Here is a 14,790-nt window from a genome sequence, read left to right as displayed (position 1 = left end):
TGATCAGCGAGAAGAAACTCCTTCCGGTTTCCTTCGCTTGTGCCAGGGTTCAGGACTTGTTTCCCCTGTGCAAGCTGCACAATGCAGGCCTATAATGGCCTTTAGCCACTGGACGCTGGAGGAAGATTGGAGAAGGACAGCACACAAATGGTGGATTAAAATGAATGCAAAGTCCTAAGGCCTAAGGCACACTCAACACACTAGAAAAGAGAAGACCGAGGAATGACCTGATAGAGGTCTTCAAGATTATCGAAAGGGTTTGTCAGGGTTGACTTAGAGAGGATGTTTCCACTTGCAGGCAAGACTAGAAATTGGGGGCCATCAATATAAGATAGTCACCAATAAATCCAATGGGGAATTCAGGAGAAACTTCTTTACCCAGAGAGTAGTGAGAATGTGGAACTCACTGCCACAGGGAGGGGTTGAGGCGAATAGTATCGATGCATTTAAGAGGAAGCTGGATAAACACATGAGGGAGAAAGGAATAGAAGGATATGTTATGGGATTAGATGAAGAGGGGTGGGAGTTGGCTCGTGTGGAGCATAAACATGTTTTTGTGCTGTAGATACTTTGTAACACCAGGCAAAGTGTAGAACGGGTGTGATGGAAGCAACAGTGCAGAGTTCTGGGAGCCAATTAAGTGGGAAGTTGCACTGTGCTATCCAGTTTTGGTGGAGCGTTTTAGAATATATTAAAATTGTAAATTATAGGACTGAAGGAACAGATTTTGGGAAAGATTCTAAACAACCAAATTTGATTAGCAAACCACAGGCAAGCTTCAGCTTATGGACTGACAGAAGATTGAATCAACACTTAAGGGCCAGGCCCCCACTCTCCACGAATGGACTGGCGGATCACAAGACACAGCCGCCATACGATATGATATGAAGCGCAATAGGCATCAAATGACTACATGATTTCAAAATTATTGTGGGCTTTTTGGATTTTGAAACCATTTTGGATTTACTGAGCTATTTCTGACAGTAGGAAGTCACTATAAAATTTGGTGGTGATCAATATTAATGGGCGTAAGACTTTTTCCCTGGACCCTTACCCCCATGCCCCCCTCCGAAATGATTTTTCACAGCAAAGTGCGAGCTGATAACGGTAAGACAAGGACAATAAGGCATCCGGGACCTCGGTAAACGATAGGACCAACAGTCTGTCACCTTAACCGATGAGAATTAAGGTTTGAGAAAAAAGCAGGAATGACTGAGAAGGAAATAAAATGAATTAGAGTCAAATTAGATACAGAAAGTGAAATAAAGAGGGGGAAACAAAGATTGGATTAAGAGAGAGGAGACAGAAAGGAAAGTTAGATGTTTTATTTTAAATTTAAGTCTCAAGGAACAGTTCACTACTTGAAGGAATGAAACTCTACAGTTTAAATTGTTCCCCCTCGAGGCCAGATGTTGATTGACATTGCAGTAACAATTATCACATCGTTAAAAGGGTACTTACGCTGTTAATTACCAGAATTAAATTGCTGTGGTTCATTTAATGGGCAATTAATGTGCAAATCTAGCAAATGGGGAGGTAAGGGCGAGGTGCCGTTTATGCATAGGAGCGGCATAAATCGACCAGAAATTCTGGAGATTCACAACTCATGGCGTATCTCTTAAGCCCCTGAATTTGCTGGCTGATTTGCGCAATAACAATGGCGTGTGTTGTTAATACACTGTAATATTTCCAGCAAGATTTGGCCCACTATGGAGCAAGGAGTAGGTTTTACAAATATCAGTATGAGTGGGTGGGAGGGAATAGGCCTTTACAAATATCAATATGGGGTGGATGGGAGTAGGTTTTACAAATATCAATATGGGAGGGAGTAGGTTTTATAAAGATGAAATCCCGTTCCAGTAATTAACAGCAAAAGATAACATGACAGCCCAAGTGGACCCGATAAGTGAGTGCCGAATATTCTCCCTAGAGCAATAAGAAAGTGCTGAAATAGGGAAAAAAATTCACAGCAACTAAATGGGAAGGAAGAGGGTGTGCAACAGAAGGATATGTACAGAGTGTAGCGAGAAAGGGTTTTGAGGCTGCCGTATCCAGGCCAAATTTCATGAAATATATTAATTGAATTGGATGGTAGAGGCTGTGAATGGAAATAAAATCATATTCCTCCAGGAAAGGGAAGGTAAAGGAGGCTTTGGGAAACGTTGCACATGGACTGATGCTTTTGAGTAAGATTCCATTGGGTGAGAAGAGAACAAAAGATCAAATAGATGGAGAAATTCATACGCCTCAAAATTTGGGTCGTTTGCGCCTCCCGTTAGCGGCTCTGCTCAAGTGCCGGGCTGTTGGCTCCTAGGAGGTCCATGGAGGCCTGGTTCTTACCAGCAGAATTTGCAGCCTGGGCCCTACCCTTTAATGAAGGGAAACATAGAAAATAAGTGCAGGAGTTGCTGATCATGCAACTTCAGTACCCCATTCCTGCTTACTCTCCATACCCCTTGACCCCTTTAGCCGTAAGGGCCACATCTAACTCCCTTTTGAATGTATCTAACGAACTGGCCTCAACAACTTTCTGTGGTGGAGAATTCCACAGGTTCTCAATTCTCTGGGTGAAAAAGTTTCTCCTCATCTCGGTCCTATATGGCTTACCCCTTATCCTTAGACTGTGACCCCTGGTTCTGGACTTCCCCAACATCGGGAATATTCTTCCTGCATCTAACTTGTCCAATTCCATCAGAATTTTATATCTTTCTATGAGATCCCCTCGCATTCTTCTAAATTCCAGTGAATATAAGCCTAGTCGATCCAGTCTTTCTTCATATATCAGTCCTGCCATCCCGGGAATCAGTCTGATGAACCTTCGCTGCGCTCCCTCAATAGCGAGAATGTCCTACCTCAGATTAGGAGACCAAAACTGCACACAATACTCAAGGTGTGGTCTCACCAAGGTCCTGTACAACTGCAGCAAGACCTCCCTCCTCCTATACTCAAATCCTCTTGCTATGAAGGTCAACACGCCATTTGCTTTCTTAACTGCCTGCTTTCAATGACTGATGTACCATGACACCCAGGTCTCGTTGCACCTCCCCTTTTACTAATCTGTCACCATTTAGATAATAATCTGCCTTTCTGTTTTTGCCACCAAAGTGGATAACCTCACACTTATTCACATTATACTGCATCTGCCATGCATTTGCCCACTCACCTAACCTGTCCAAGTCACTCTGCAGCCTCTTAGCATCCCCCTCACAGCTCACATTGCCACTCAGCTGAGTGTCATCTGCAAACTTGGAGATATTACATTCAATTCCTTCGTCTAAATCATTACTGTATATTGTAAATAGCTGGAAGAGCCCCTCCTACACGCCAGCACTACGTTTTGCTCCCGACCCATCCGCCACACTATCTCCCCAGAAAAGATGTGGAGCGCATTATTTTGAGCTCCACTTCCTTTCGGGGCAGCAACTCGAATTTTTCAAGCAGGGTGGGACTTCCGGATCTGGTGCAGACCTCCAGCTGTTACCGCCCCCAAACGGGGCACAATTAAATTTCTACCCCATTGTCTCTGTTTCACATTAAAACACATCATTCCTAGAATGAGAGTAATCTCTCATTAAGTCCTCCTTCTAATTGAATCACTTGTCTCTCTTGAATTTGATAGTTGAAATTAAATGTTGCGATTAAACGAAGTAGCCAGTCAGAACAAAAATGCAGCTTTTTGGATGATGCTTCTTTGTTAACATTTTTTTTTTACACTAACCAGCAGTTTAAAACACTAATTATAGTTCCTAACATAATTTAGAAGTCAGAGAATGGTTATACTCACTTCTGGCATTATTAAACAGATGACCTCATAGCATTTAAAAGGTATTTGCATATGCACTTGTTGTGATGTAACCTACAGGGCTAAGGACCAAGAGCGGAACAGTAGGTTTAGACACAATGGGCCAAATGGCCTCCTGTGCCATAAATTTCTGAGTCTATGATTTTTTTTTACATTTCAAAATATGCTTTATTCATAAAAAAAATGAGTCTATGATGAGAAAGGGTGGATTAGGGGTTGAATAGTTGGGGCATGCTAGGGTGATGTGTATAGTTCTCTTCTCCCTCACTTCCCTTCCCACCTAAACTTAAAGTAGTGCCGATCTGGATGAGAGAGAAGATGACCAGAGAGTTAGCAAAGCACAATTGCTGACTGCGAAAAATGCTTTCCTAATGCAGTCCCTCCCCTCTCTGCTGATCCAAGGACATGAGGAGAATAATGAGGATGAATTACAGTATCTCATTAGCCAATTGACACTCTCTTTGCTGTTTGCATACAGATCAGATTCTGTCACGAACAGCAGCAAAGTAAAAAGATTACAGGCAAACCATTCAGCAAAGCAGAAACAGGAGAGAAGGATAGGATTCCACCACACTGATATCTCTGACTGAACAATACATGTTTTCTGCAGAAAAATCACTGATTATGAAGCTGCATTTTATTTCAGTTAAATCCACGTAGGATTAAACAGATGAATCCAAGGCTCCCCTGAGGCTTCAGCTAGCGAGTACCTCAGCCGTACAAAGCAAGGTCCCGGGCTCAGGTTCTGAAGAAAGGTCATCCACCTGAAACATTAACTCTGTTTCTCCACAGATGCTGCCTGACCTGTCGAGTATTTTCAGCATTTTCTGTTTGTATCCCAGGCAGTGTCAGCTGTGCCTCAGTGGGTAGCACTCTTGCCTCTGAGTCAAAAGGTTGTGGGTTCAAGTCCCACTCCTGGGACTTGAGCACAAACAAAATCTAGGCTGGCACTCCAGTGCAGTGCAGTGGACCATTTCCCATATCTCGGGCACCTCCTATAAACAAAGCCAGACATTGATGCGGACATTCAACATCGCCTCCAGTGCGCCAGTGCAGACTTCGGCCGTCTGAGGAAGAGAGTTTTCGAAGACCAGGCCCTCAAATCTATCACCAAGCTCATGGTCTACAGGGCTGTAGTAATACCCACCCTCCGTATGGATCTGAGGCATGGACGATGTATAGAAGGCACCTCAAGTCGCTGGAGATACATCATCAACGATGACTCTGCAAGATCCTGCAAATCCCCTGGGAGGACAGGCGCACCAACATCAGTGTCCTCGCCCAGGCTAACGTCCCCAGTATTGAAGCACTGACCACACTTGATCAGCTTCGCTGGGCTGGCCACATAGCTTGCATGCCAGACACGAGACTCCCTAAGCAAATGCTCTATGTGGAGCTCCTTCATGGCAAAACAGCCAAAGGTGGGCAGTGGAAACGTTACAAGGACAGCCTCAAAGTCTCCCTGGTAAAGTGCGACGTCACCACTGACACCTGGGAAATCCTGGCAGAAGATCGTCCTGGTGGAGAAAGTGCATCCAGGAGGGCGTTGAGCTCTTCGAGTCTCAACACCGAGAGCATGAAGAGGTCAAGCGCAGGCAGCGAAAGGAGCGCGCGGCAAACCAGCCCCACCCACCCCTTCCCTCGACGAATGCTGTCCCACCTGTAACAGGGTCTGTGGCTCTCGTATTGGACTGTTCAGCCACCAAAGAATTCAATTCAGGAGTGGAAGCAAGTCTTCCTCGATTCCGAGGGATTGCCTATGATGATGATGATGAGGGAGCGTTGCATTGTCAGAGGTGTCTTCTTTCGGATGTGATGTTAAAGCTGTCTGCTCTCTTAAATGGACTTAAAAGATCCCATGGCACTATTTCGTAGAAGAGCAGGGGAGTCCTGGTCAATATTTATCCCTCAATCAGCATAACTAAAAACAGTGGTCATTATCATGCTGTTTGTGGGAGTTGCTGTATGCAAATTGGCTGACGCGTTTCCCACATTACAACAGTGACAACACTCCACAAAAGTATCTGTACTTCATTGGCTGTAAAGCGCTTTGAGACATCCGGCGGTCATAGGTGCTATATAAATCCAAGTCTTGCTTTCAGGCTCAATCCCTGTCCTGTGCTGATCTTGGGCAGGGACATGATAGGGGTTCTACAACTGGTTCCAGGTCTAAGAAGGTTACCTATCTTGGATTGCTATCCAGTGGTCCTGCTGGAAGTGTGGAGGTTGAGTGAGGGGGAGAATCAGGTTATGTTTGGCTGTGGTCAACCCACCGGTTAACATCCATCCCATTAATAAGTATAACATTCTCACAGGGCTTGACAGAGTAGATGCTGAGAGGGTGTTTCCCTTGGCTGGAGAGTCTAGAACTAGAGGTCACAGCCTCAAAATAAGGGGTCGGCCATTTAGGACTGAGATGAGAAGTTTTTTCACTCAGAGTTGTGAATCTTTGGAATTCTCTACCCCAGAGAGCTGTGGAGGCTCAGTCGTTGAGTATATTCAAGACAGAGATCGATAGATTTTTGGAAACTAGGGGAATCAAGGGATATGGGGATAGGGCGGGGAAAGTGGAGTTGAGGTCGAAGATCAGCCATGATCTTACTGAATGGCGGAGCAGGCTCGAGGGGTCGTATGGTCGACTCCTGTTCCTATTTCCTGTGTTCTATCTGGTTGACATTAAAGTTGAAGCCTCCATCCAGACCAACAACCCACACACGGCCTCAGATAGACAAGGCCACCCCTCTTTGTAATTGCTCACACAGAAAGAATAGCCACTTAGGTGAGATAGTCAGTGGAACTAGGGTCCAGAAATAAATCAATATCTTAATGAGAGGTTGGGGGGGGGGGGGAATTTAAAGAAAAAAACATGGCATTAAATATTAGAGTCAGAGAGAAAATGTATATGTTAAATTAGAGGTTACCTATAGAAAGCCTTGCTCTCCATGGAATGTAGTCTTTGTTCAGGAATGCAATACTAAGAATGTCTTTAAGTCCAAGTACATTCACAACGAAAAATCCTGCCTTAGTGCACTACATTACCCCATCTTCAGCGGCAGTGCTTATGGGCAAATGATTTTCTCTCCTTTTAATAGTCTCGTCTGTATTCTCTAATTCTTTGTCTTGTCCTATGTTTATCTCCCTTTGTATGCCTCTCACACACTCTTGTTATCTCTATGTTTATTTAAGCCTCTGTGTCTCCTGTGTATCTGCACTCACTTCATATATATATATGGCAGTTACTTTCTCTGTATTGCGGGCATTCTGGACGTCTCACGTAATTCCTCTTTCTCTGTATGGCTACTTTTGCTCCCTGTTGTCATGGAGATCTGGAGAATAACTTGGGGTCTCCAAGCTGCTCAAAGATGTAGAAATAATTATAAGGAGGTGAGGGAAAGGAGGCTTGGGGTTCGGAGATAGAAGTGAGGCTTTGGCTTGGAGAGGCAGGTTTGGTTAGAGATTGATGGTCATGCCAGGAATGTGGGAATTAGTTCCTGGTAACATAAAAGGGAAGCCAAAAGACTTCTATAGGCATATAAATAGTAAACGGGAAGTAAGAGGAGGGGTGGAGTCGATAGGGACCAAAATGGAGGCCTTTGCATGGAGGTAAAGGGCATGGCTGAGGTACTAAATGAGAACTTTGCATCTGTCTTTACCAGGAAGAAGTTGCTGCCAAAGTCATAGTTAAAGAGGAGGTAGTTGAGATACTTGAGATTCCCACAGATTACATCAGTGACTACACTCCAAAAGTACTTCATTGGCTGTAAGGCGCTTTGAGACGTCCGGTGGTTGTGAAAGGCGCTATACTGGATGGGATAAAAATTGATAAAGTGGAAGTACTAAAAAGGCTGGCTGTACTTAAAGTAGATAAGTCATCAGGACTGGATGGGATGCATCCTAGGATGCTGAGGGAAGTAAAGGTGGAAATTACAGAGGTACTGGCCATAATCTTCCAATCCTCCTTGGATATGGGGCTGGTGCCAGAGGACTGGAGAATTGCAAGTGTAACACCCTTACTCAAAAAAGGGTGTAAGGATAAACCCAGCAACTTCAGGCCGGTCAGTTTAATCTCGGTAATGGGGAAGTTTTTAGAAACGATAATCTGGAACAAAATTAACAGTCATTTGGACAAGTGTGGATTAAATTAAGGAAAGCCAGCATAGATTTATTAAAGGTAAATCATGTTTAACTAGCTTGATCAAGTTTTTTGATGAGCACGAATCATTGAAGGTGGTAGGGCAGATTGAGAAAGCGTTTAAAAAAGCATATGTGATCTTGGGCTTCATAAATAGAGGCATAGAGTACAAAAGCAAGGAAGTTATGATGAACCTTTATAAAATACTGGTCTTGCCTTGACTGGTGTAGTGTGTCCAACACTTTAACAAGGATGTGAAGGCCTCAGTGTGGGTACAGAAGAGATTTACAAGAATGGTCCCAGGAATGAGGGGGGACTAGAGAAGCTGGGGTTGTTCTCCTTAGAGCAGAGAAAGTTGAGAGGATATTTGATAGCGACGTTTAAAATCATGAAGGGTTTAGATAGAGTAAATAAAGAGAAACTGTTTCCAATGGCTGAAGGGTCAATAACCAGAGAGCACAGATTTAAGGCAATTGGCAAAAGAACCAGAGGCGACATGAGGAAAAACCTTTTTTACGCAACGAGTGGTTAGAATTTGGAATACATTGCCTGATAGGGTGGTGGATACAGATTCAATTGTAGCCTTCAAAAGGAAATTGGATAAATACTTGGAGAAAAAATTTCAGGGAAAGAGTGGGGGAGTGGGACTAACTGGATTGCTCTTTGAAAGAGCTGGTGCAGACTCGATGTGCCGAATGGCCTCTTTTTGCTGTACTATTCTTTGATTCCATCAGGTTTAGTTAATTAATTTCCAGTTTTCTACCATCACTACTTAAAAGCACCACTTGGTGGCGTAAGAGCACCATTGATGACTGCTCACTTCAATTTAACCTGCTTCCCACTGCAGGTAGCAGCAACACACCTAGCCTTGTGGCTGGCACTGCAGGAAATGTGCGCGCAGGGAAATACTGCATTCTTATCATTCTACAGCTCAGCTCAAAATGCATCAAAGTGCCGACTCATCACTTCCAAGAGACAAGTGCCCCTTATCCTGAATAGCAAAGCCTAAGCATCAAAGTGTATCACTTGGTAGTCAAATGTATTATTGGATTAAACAGCCAGTGTTAATGAGTCACTGTTCAGAACAGTGCCACATTCCACCTCTCTGGGAGATTAGGAGATCATGGGGCAATTTATTCTTTGGAAGCTAATTTAATGCCATATATTAAAATTAGGATCACAATTATATTTAATTACATCAATTGAAAAATCTCCTTGCTGTTTCCTCCTGGAATGTGTGAGCCGTAACCTTCTCAGTTAATGCCACTCAATCCAAACCAGCATAACGCATAATTAAAGGGAGAATCGGAGACTAAAAGCTTAGCTTCTGGATACATCTTTCCATCTACCAGTGGGTAGCACTCAAGCCTCGGAGTCGGAATGTTGTGGGTTCAAGTTCCACTCCAGTCAGTGACTTGATCACAAAAACTAGGCGGACATCCGTCCTTCAGAAAATACATTAAACCGAGGCCCCATTTGCCCTCTCACGTGGATGCAAAAGATCTCGTGGCACTGTTCACTACTCCCCAACCCATGTTCATGGCCACCCCTTTGACGTGCCATCTTGCGTAGCCTCACTACTCCCATCGTGTCAGTCACAGAGAAGGCCATCTCTGATCACTTCATAGAAATTTACAGCACGGGAGGAGGTCATTTCGGCCCATCGTGTCCACGCCGGCCGACAAAGAGCTATCCAGCCTAATCCCAATTTCCAGCTCTTGATCCGTAGCCTTGTAGGTTACGACACTTCAAGTGCATTTCCAAGTTCTTTTTAAATGTGGTGAAGGTTTCTGCCTCTACCACCCTTTCAGGCACCTTTTCTTGTATTGCTCTCCACCCACATCGCCTTAACCCCCTCCCAATTCAACTTCTTTCTGAGTCTGCCCCCGGAAAAAAACTCTCTCCCAATTCGTGTACAACTGCACTTTCATGATCCTGTCTCAGTCGAGTGAAGGATCTGTGGTGCAGAAATTGGTTGCAAAGCACATTAGGATGTCCTGTGGTTGCGAAAGACACTGTCTTTCTTTACCAGAAAACTAACCCTATCAGCAGTCTCAGGGCTCAAACTCACAAAGCTTCTGGCTGGAGTCGAGATGTCCTGAGCCAGCAGCTTCTCATACAGAATCATGGCCATTTTCTTTACCAACCCTTTTGAGCCCCTCCCAAGTCAGTCTTCACGTCCTGAGCAAGAGGCAGAAGGACTTCTGTAAGTGTAGCTGGGTGGTCAAAGCAGCGAGGAAATTGGGTGAGGTAAGGATCGAGCTTGGCTGTGTTGCACACCATGGTTGAATAATGTTTCCAAACCGTACGCATGGGCGAGGTACCAGACGGCTGCCAGCGCCCATGGAAATGGCATCCCAGGAAGTCAAGGTAAAGGGGTAAGAAATATAAATGGTGAGTGGATGGGGTAGGGTGTGTGGAGTGCCTCTGGGATGATTTGTTCAATATTCTTGCACTTTGGCAGGGGGGCGGGGGACGGGTGACGGATGACAATTACAAAGGTAGGGGATTACATGGAAAGCCTATGTCCTGCTTGTATTTCTGTATCTTTCACGACCACCGGACGTCCCAAAGCATTTTACAGCCAATTAAGTATCTTTTGAAGTGCAGTCACTGTTGTGTTCTAGGAAATGAGGCAGCCAATTTGCGCACAGCAAGCTCCCACAAACAGCAATGTGATAATGACCAGATAATCTGTTTTAGCGATGTTGATTGAGGGATAAATATTGGCTAGGACACCATGGGATTTTTAATATCCACCTGAGAGAGCAGACGGGACCTCGGTTTAATGTCTCATCCGAATACCTCCGACAGTGCAGCACTCCCTCAGAACTGCACTGGAGCGTCAGCCTAGTACACCACTGGGATACTTCAACCAAAATGCTTGTAATGATGATATAAGGATGATACCAGAAATGCGAGGGTATACATATCAGGAAAGGATGAACAGGCTACGTCTCTTGAAAAGAGAAGGCTGAGGGGTGACCTAATAGAGATCTTTAAAATTATGAAAGAGTGGATAGAGAGAGAATGTTTCCACTTGTGGGGAAGAGCATAACTAGAGGCTATCAATATAAGATTGTTACCAAGAAATCAAATAGGGAATTCAGGAGAAACTTCTTTACCCAAAGAGTGGTGAGAATGTGGAACTCGCTACCACAGGGAGGGGTTGAAGCAAATAGTATCGATGCAGTTAAGGGGAAGCTAGACAAGCATATGCGGGAGAAGGGAATAGAGGGTTATGCTGATAGTTAGATGAGGAAAGACAGGAGGCGGCTCGAGTGGAGCCTAAACACGGCATGGACTGGTTGGGCCGAATGGCCAGTTTCTGTGCCATATATTCTGTGTAACCCTATACAATGGGATCACACGCAGCAATGTAACCTGGTACATCACATCAGGGCATCTTCACTTTTTTGGGATTGTATTTATTCAGGTATTTGAACATCTTTACAACAGCACAGCAAAGGTCAAGAAGAGCTTTAAAGCAGCCAGGGAGAGGGATAAAGCTGGGAGGATAAGTATACACCCTCGGCAGGTGGTTTATTGCGGCAGAGTGTGCAGTACCCGTCAGCTGCCTCCCCCCTCCTGGGTGTGCTCCTCCTCAAGAATGACGGGCTGGAACTTTAATTCAAATAGCCGCTCGTTCTCGGTTGAGTGCAGGTGCTGTGGCGTGACTCTTTGCAGCTCAGCGGGCAAGTGAGCAAACTCATCATCATTAATGTCCCAGTCTCTCATTTTTGAACTGAGGATCCACCACTTGCCAAAAAAACCAATATCTAAAACTCTGCTTGGAAAGTCTGACCACCGCGGCTTCAAATGCTCACACTGTGCGTTGTATAGGCTGGTCTTTGGGTGATGGGGAGCCGTGTAGACCAGAGTGAAGAGCAGCAGGTTCCGGTGCCGCAGCCGGCCCTGATTTTTGATTGTCACCAGATTCTGGACATGCCGGTCGGACTGGCCGTTCCGGACCCAAGGAGACAAGATTAACAGCTGGTTGGACGACTCCAACAGGGTGGCTTGAAAGGAATTGTCGCTCGGGTTGTTATATCCGCAGGCAAACCCACCCGCCAGGAGTGTGCAGTAAAAGCCTGCTCTCCCTGGGTGATTCTTGGCTCCCACAAAAATCTCTTTACAGGCATCTTTGTAATCACGAAGGAGGCTCTGGGTCCACAAACCTGCAAGAGGATAAAATAGCATGTGAAATGGTGGCTTCAGCTTCTGTCACAATTCAAACATGAGCCCCCTGAACTTTTAACATTCACAAAATTATGTACAAGGGAACTGGTAATTACTGTCTGTCTTTAGAATAGAGGGAGAGAGGAAAGGGGAGGAAGGGAAAGGCGGGGAGGAGGAAAGGAGAAATTTATATCCGCAGGCACACCCACCCGTACACTCCTGGCGGATGGGTGTGCCTGTTGATATAACAATTCCTTTCAAGCCACCCTGTTGGAATCGTCCAACCAGCTGTTAATCTTATCTCCTTGGGTCCGGAACGGCCAGTCCGACCAGCACGTCCAACTTGTATTTATGAGAACGATTCCAGGAATGAGGGACTTCAGTGATGTGGATAGACTGGGGAAGCTGGGGTTGTTCTCCTTGGAGCAGAGGAGGCTGAGAGGAGATTTGATAGAGGTGTTCAAAATCATGAGGGGTCTGGACAGAGTAGATAGAGAGAAACTGTTCCCATTGGCGGAAGGGTCGAGAACCAGAGGACATGGATTTAAGGCGATTGGCAAAAGAACCAAAGGCGACATGAGGGAAAACTGTGTTTACGCAGCGAGTGGTTAGGATCTGGAATGCACTGCCTGAGAGGGAGGTGGTGGCAGATTCAATCATGGCTTTCAAAAGGGAATTGTATAAGTACCTGAAGGAAAAAGAAATTTGCAGGGCTACGGGGAAAGGGCAGGAGGAGTGGGACTGACTGAAGTGCTCTTGCAGAGAGCCGGCACGGCCTCCTCCTGTGCTGTATGATTCTGATTCTATATTTCGGATTGGTGGTAGAATCATGCTGGAGGTGTTGAACGTGGAGGCCGGTGATGTGAAAGGTGAGAATGAGGGGAGCCCTACCGTGGTTCTGAAGGAGGGGAAAAGGTGAGAGCACAGGTGCAGGAAATAGAATGGACACGGTCAAGGGCCACGTTAACCATGACGGAGCGGAGCCCTCGGTGGAGGAAAAAGGAAGACCCGTCAGAGGCACGAGTGTGAAAGGTGGCTTCGTCAGAGCAGATGCGACGGAGAATGGAATGGAGTTGTCACAGGATGCGGGGTGGGAAGAAGTGTAGTCCAGGTAGCACACATCATTCAAAACATCACCAAGGTCCAGGTCGATGATTGGGCAGGTACAGCAGGAGCGGCGAGAGATTGTAGAGAGATGTGATCGGGACTCAGGAGAGGCGAGAGTTCGGAGCCGGGGGCAGCACGGGCCCAGCCCACACTGTGCGATATGTGTGCGCACTAGGCCCGTGCAGCAGAGCTGGTCTCCAGTTGCCCTGGTTAACCCTTGCCACTGGACCAAGACCTAGCTCTGTCAAGCCCGTGTGGTGGCTGGTGTGCAACGGCCACCCCACGTTAAAAAAATCCACGCACAGACATCTTCCACCCTTCAGGATGTAGTTTGGGATCCGGAATATTAGCTCCTTCATTGAAACACCTGGGAACTTTTTGACGTGGAAGCAAGTCATCCTCGGTTGGAGGGACCGCCTATGGTGATTTCGGGAGCGCCTTTCACGCAGTGAGACGCCCCGGGGGTTTGATGGACGCTGAGTCCCCGCGAGTTGCGGCTCCGCTTTCCTCCCCCCTCCTCCCACGGGCCGCCGCCGCCAACTTTCAGCCTTTTACCGGTCTTGCTGCCCCGGACACGGGCCCAGAGCCCGGCGCCGCCCGCACCGGAAGCCGTGCCGCTCAACCGCCGCCGCCACAGCGCCGCCATGTTTGATGTGCCACCCGCCTCGGCGCTCCGCTGCCGGCCGCGCCAAACATTCCGCCCCCCCAACCCCACAGCAGCAGCAGCAGCAGCAGAAGCTGGGACGCTCAATGGGAGGAACACACACCAATCGAGTCCAATGGGCGCCTCAGGTGGGAGCGGGGGGCGCGGTCGCCGCTGTGTTTTAAAATAGATTGCCTTTGGCCCGGTTTCAAACGCATCAATTTATCTGCCACGCAAATTCCTTCAGTGTGGAAATCCGCGCCCTGCCGGACGGACTTTCCTGCTGCACCGAGCTCCTGTCTAATGCGCACACATACTTAAAGGGGAAGTTCGCCCCTTCATATGGCGGCAGAGAATGAGAGGATTAAAGTTATCCTGCTGGAGGTGGCTCCTTCAAGCCGTCTCTGCAGATAGATTTTGGCGATGGCTGATGAGAATGACACTACATGACGTCCACCACGAAATTACTTACTTATGCAATGTCTTTAATGTGGCAAAATACCTCCAAAAGCATAATGCAGGGACTCTGGAGGGAGTTAGATGTGACCCTTATGGCTAATGGGATCAAGGGGTATGGAGAGAAAGCAGGAATGGGGTACTGAAGTTGCATGATCAGCTATGATCTTATTGAATGGTGGTGCAGGCTCGAAGGGCCAAATGGCCTGCTCCTGTACCTATTTTCTATGTAGACTAGATGGAGAAGTTGGGTTAAGAAAATAAGCTTGCATTTACACCATGCATAGCCCTACATCCCAAATAATCTCACAGCCAATTCATTTCTTTTGAAGCAGAATCCCTGTGCAAATAATTAACTTGATCAAACTGTGTCTGTGCAAACTGCAGATTTGAACAGGAAGCATAACTTGTATGTAAATAAACTTGGTATTTAAAAACATCTTGTACTTCGAGCACCTTTAGCGTAGTAAA

At 46.2% G+C, this 14,790-nt stretch overlaps 2 protein-coding genes across 3 annotated transcripts in view; both read right to left on the bottom strand.

Annotated features, from left to right (window-relative positions):
• The window catches only part of smarca4a (SWI/SNF related BAF chromatin remodeling complex subunit ATPase 4a), a 168,279-nt gene extending 156,435 nt beyond the window's left edge, over positions 1 to 11,844 (bottom strand). Inside the window, exon 1 of one of the 2 annotated variants that reach the window (XM_070867225.1) lies at positions 11,762 to 11,844. The gene's annotated coding sequence lies outside the window, so the exon portion shown is untranslated. The remainder of the gene's footprint in view (positions 1 to 11,761) is intronic. The other variant, XM_070867227.1, reaches the window with a different exon arrangement.
• On the bottom strand, positions 11,342 to 13,933 carry timm29 (translocase of inner mitochondrial membrane 29). The gene is made up of 2 exons (XM_070867232.1): positions 13,776 to 13,933; positions 11,342 to 12,112 (listed from the first exon to the last, which is right to left on the bottom strand). The coding sequence occupies exons 1-2, from the start codon at positions 13,864 to 13,866 to the stop codon at positions 11,505 to 11,507; spliced, it is 699 nt and encodes a 232-aa protein (XP_070723333.1). The 5' UTR covers positions 13,867 to 13,933; the 3' UTR covers positions 11,342 to 11,504.
• Positions 13,934 to 14,790: the final 857 nt, after the last annotated feature.

This window comes from Pristiophorus japonicus, chromosome 24 (genome assembly GCF_044704955.1).
Source record: "Pristiophorus japonicus isolate sPriJap1 chromosome 24, sPriJap1.hap1, whole genome shotgun sequence".
Taxonomy (NCBI): domain Eukaryota; kingdom Metazoa; phylum Chordata; class Chondrichthyes; family Pristiophoridae; genus Pristiophorus; species Pristiophorus japonicus.
Note: the sequence above shows the minus strand (reverse complement) of the source record. Positions and strands in the feature narration are given on the sequence as shown.

Excerpts from the sequence above, each read along its gene's own strand:
- timm29 (XM_070867232.1), bottom strand. The coding sequence starts at position 13,866 with ATGGCGGCGCTGTGGCGGCGGCGGTTGAGCGGCACGGCTTCCGGTGCG. Across the intron at positions 12,113-13,775 it reads TGTCCGGGGCAGCAAGACCG|GTTTGTGGACCCAGAGCCTC; the intron begins GTAAAAGGCTGA and ends ATCCTCTTGCAG.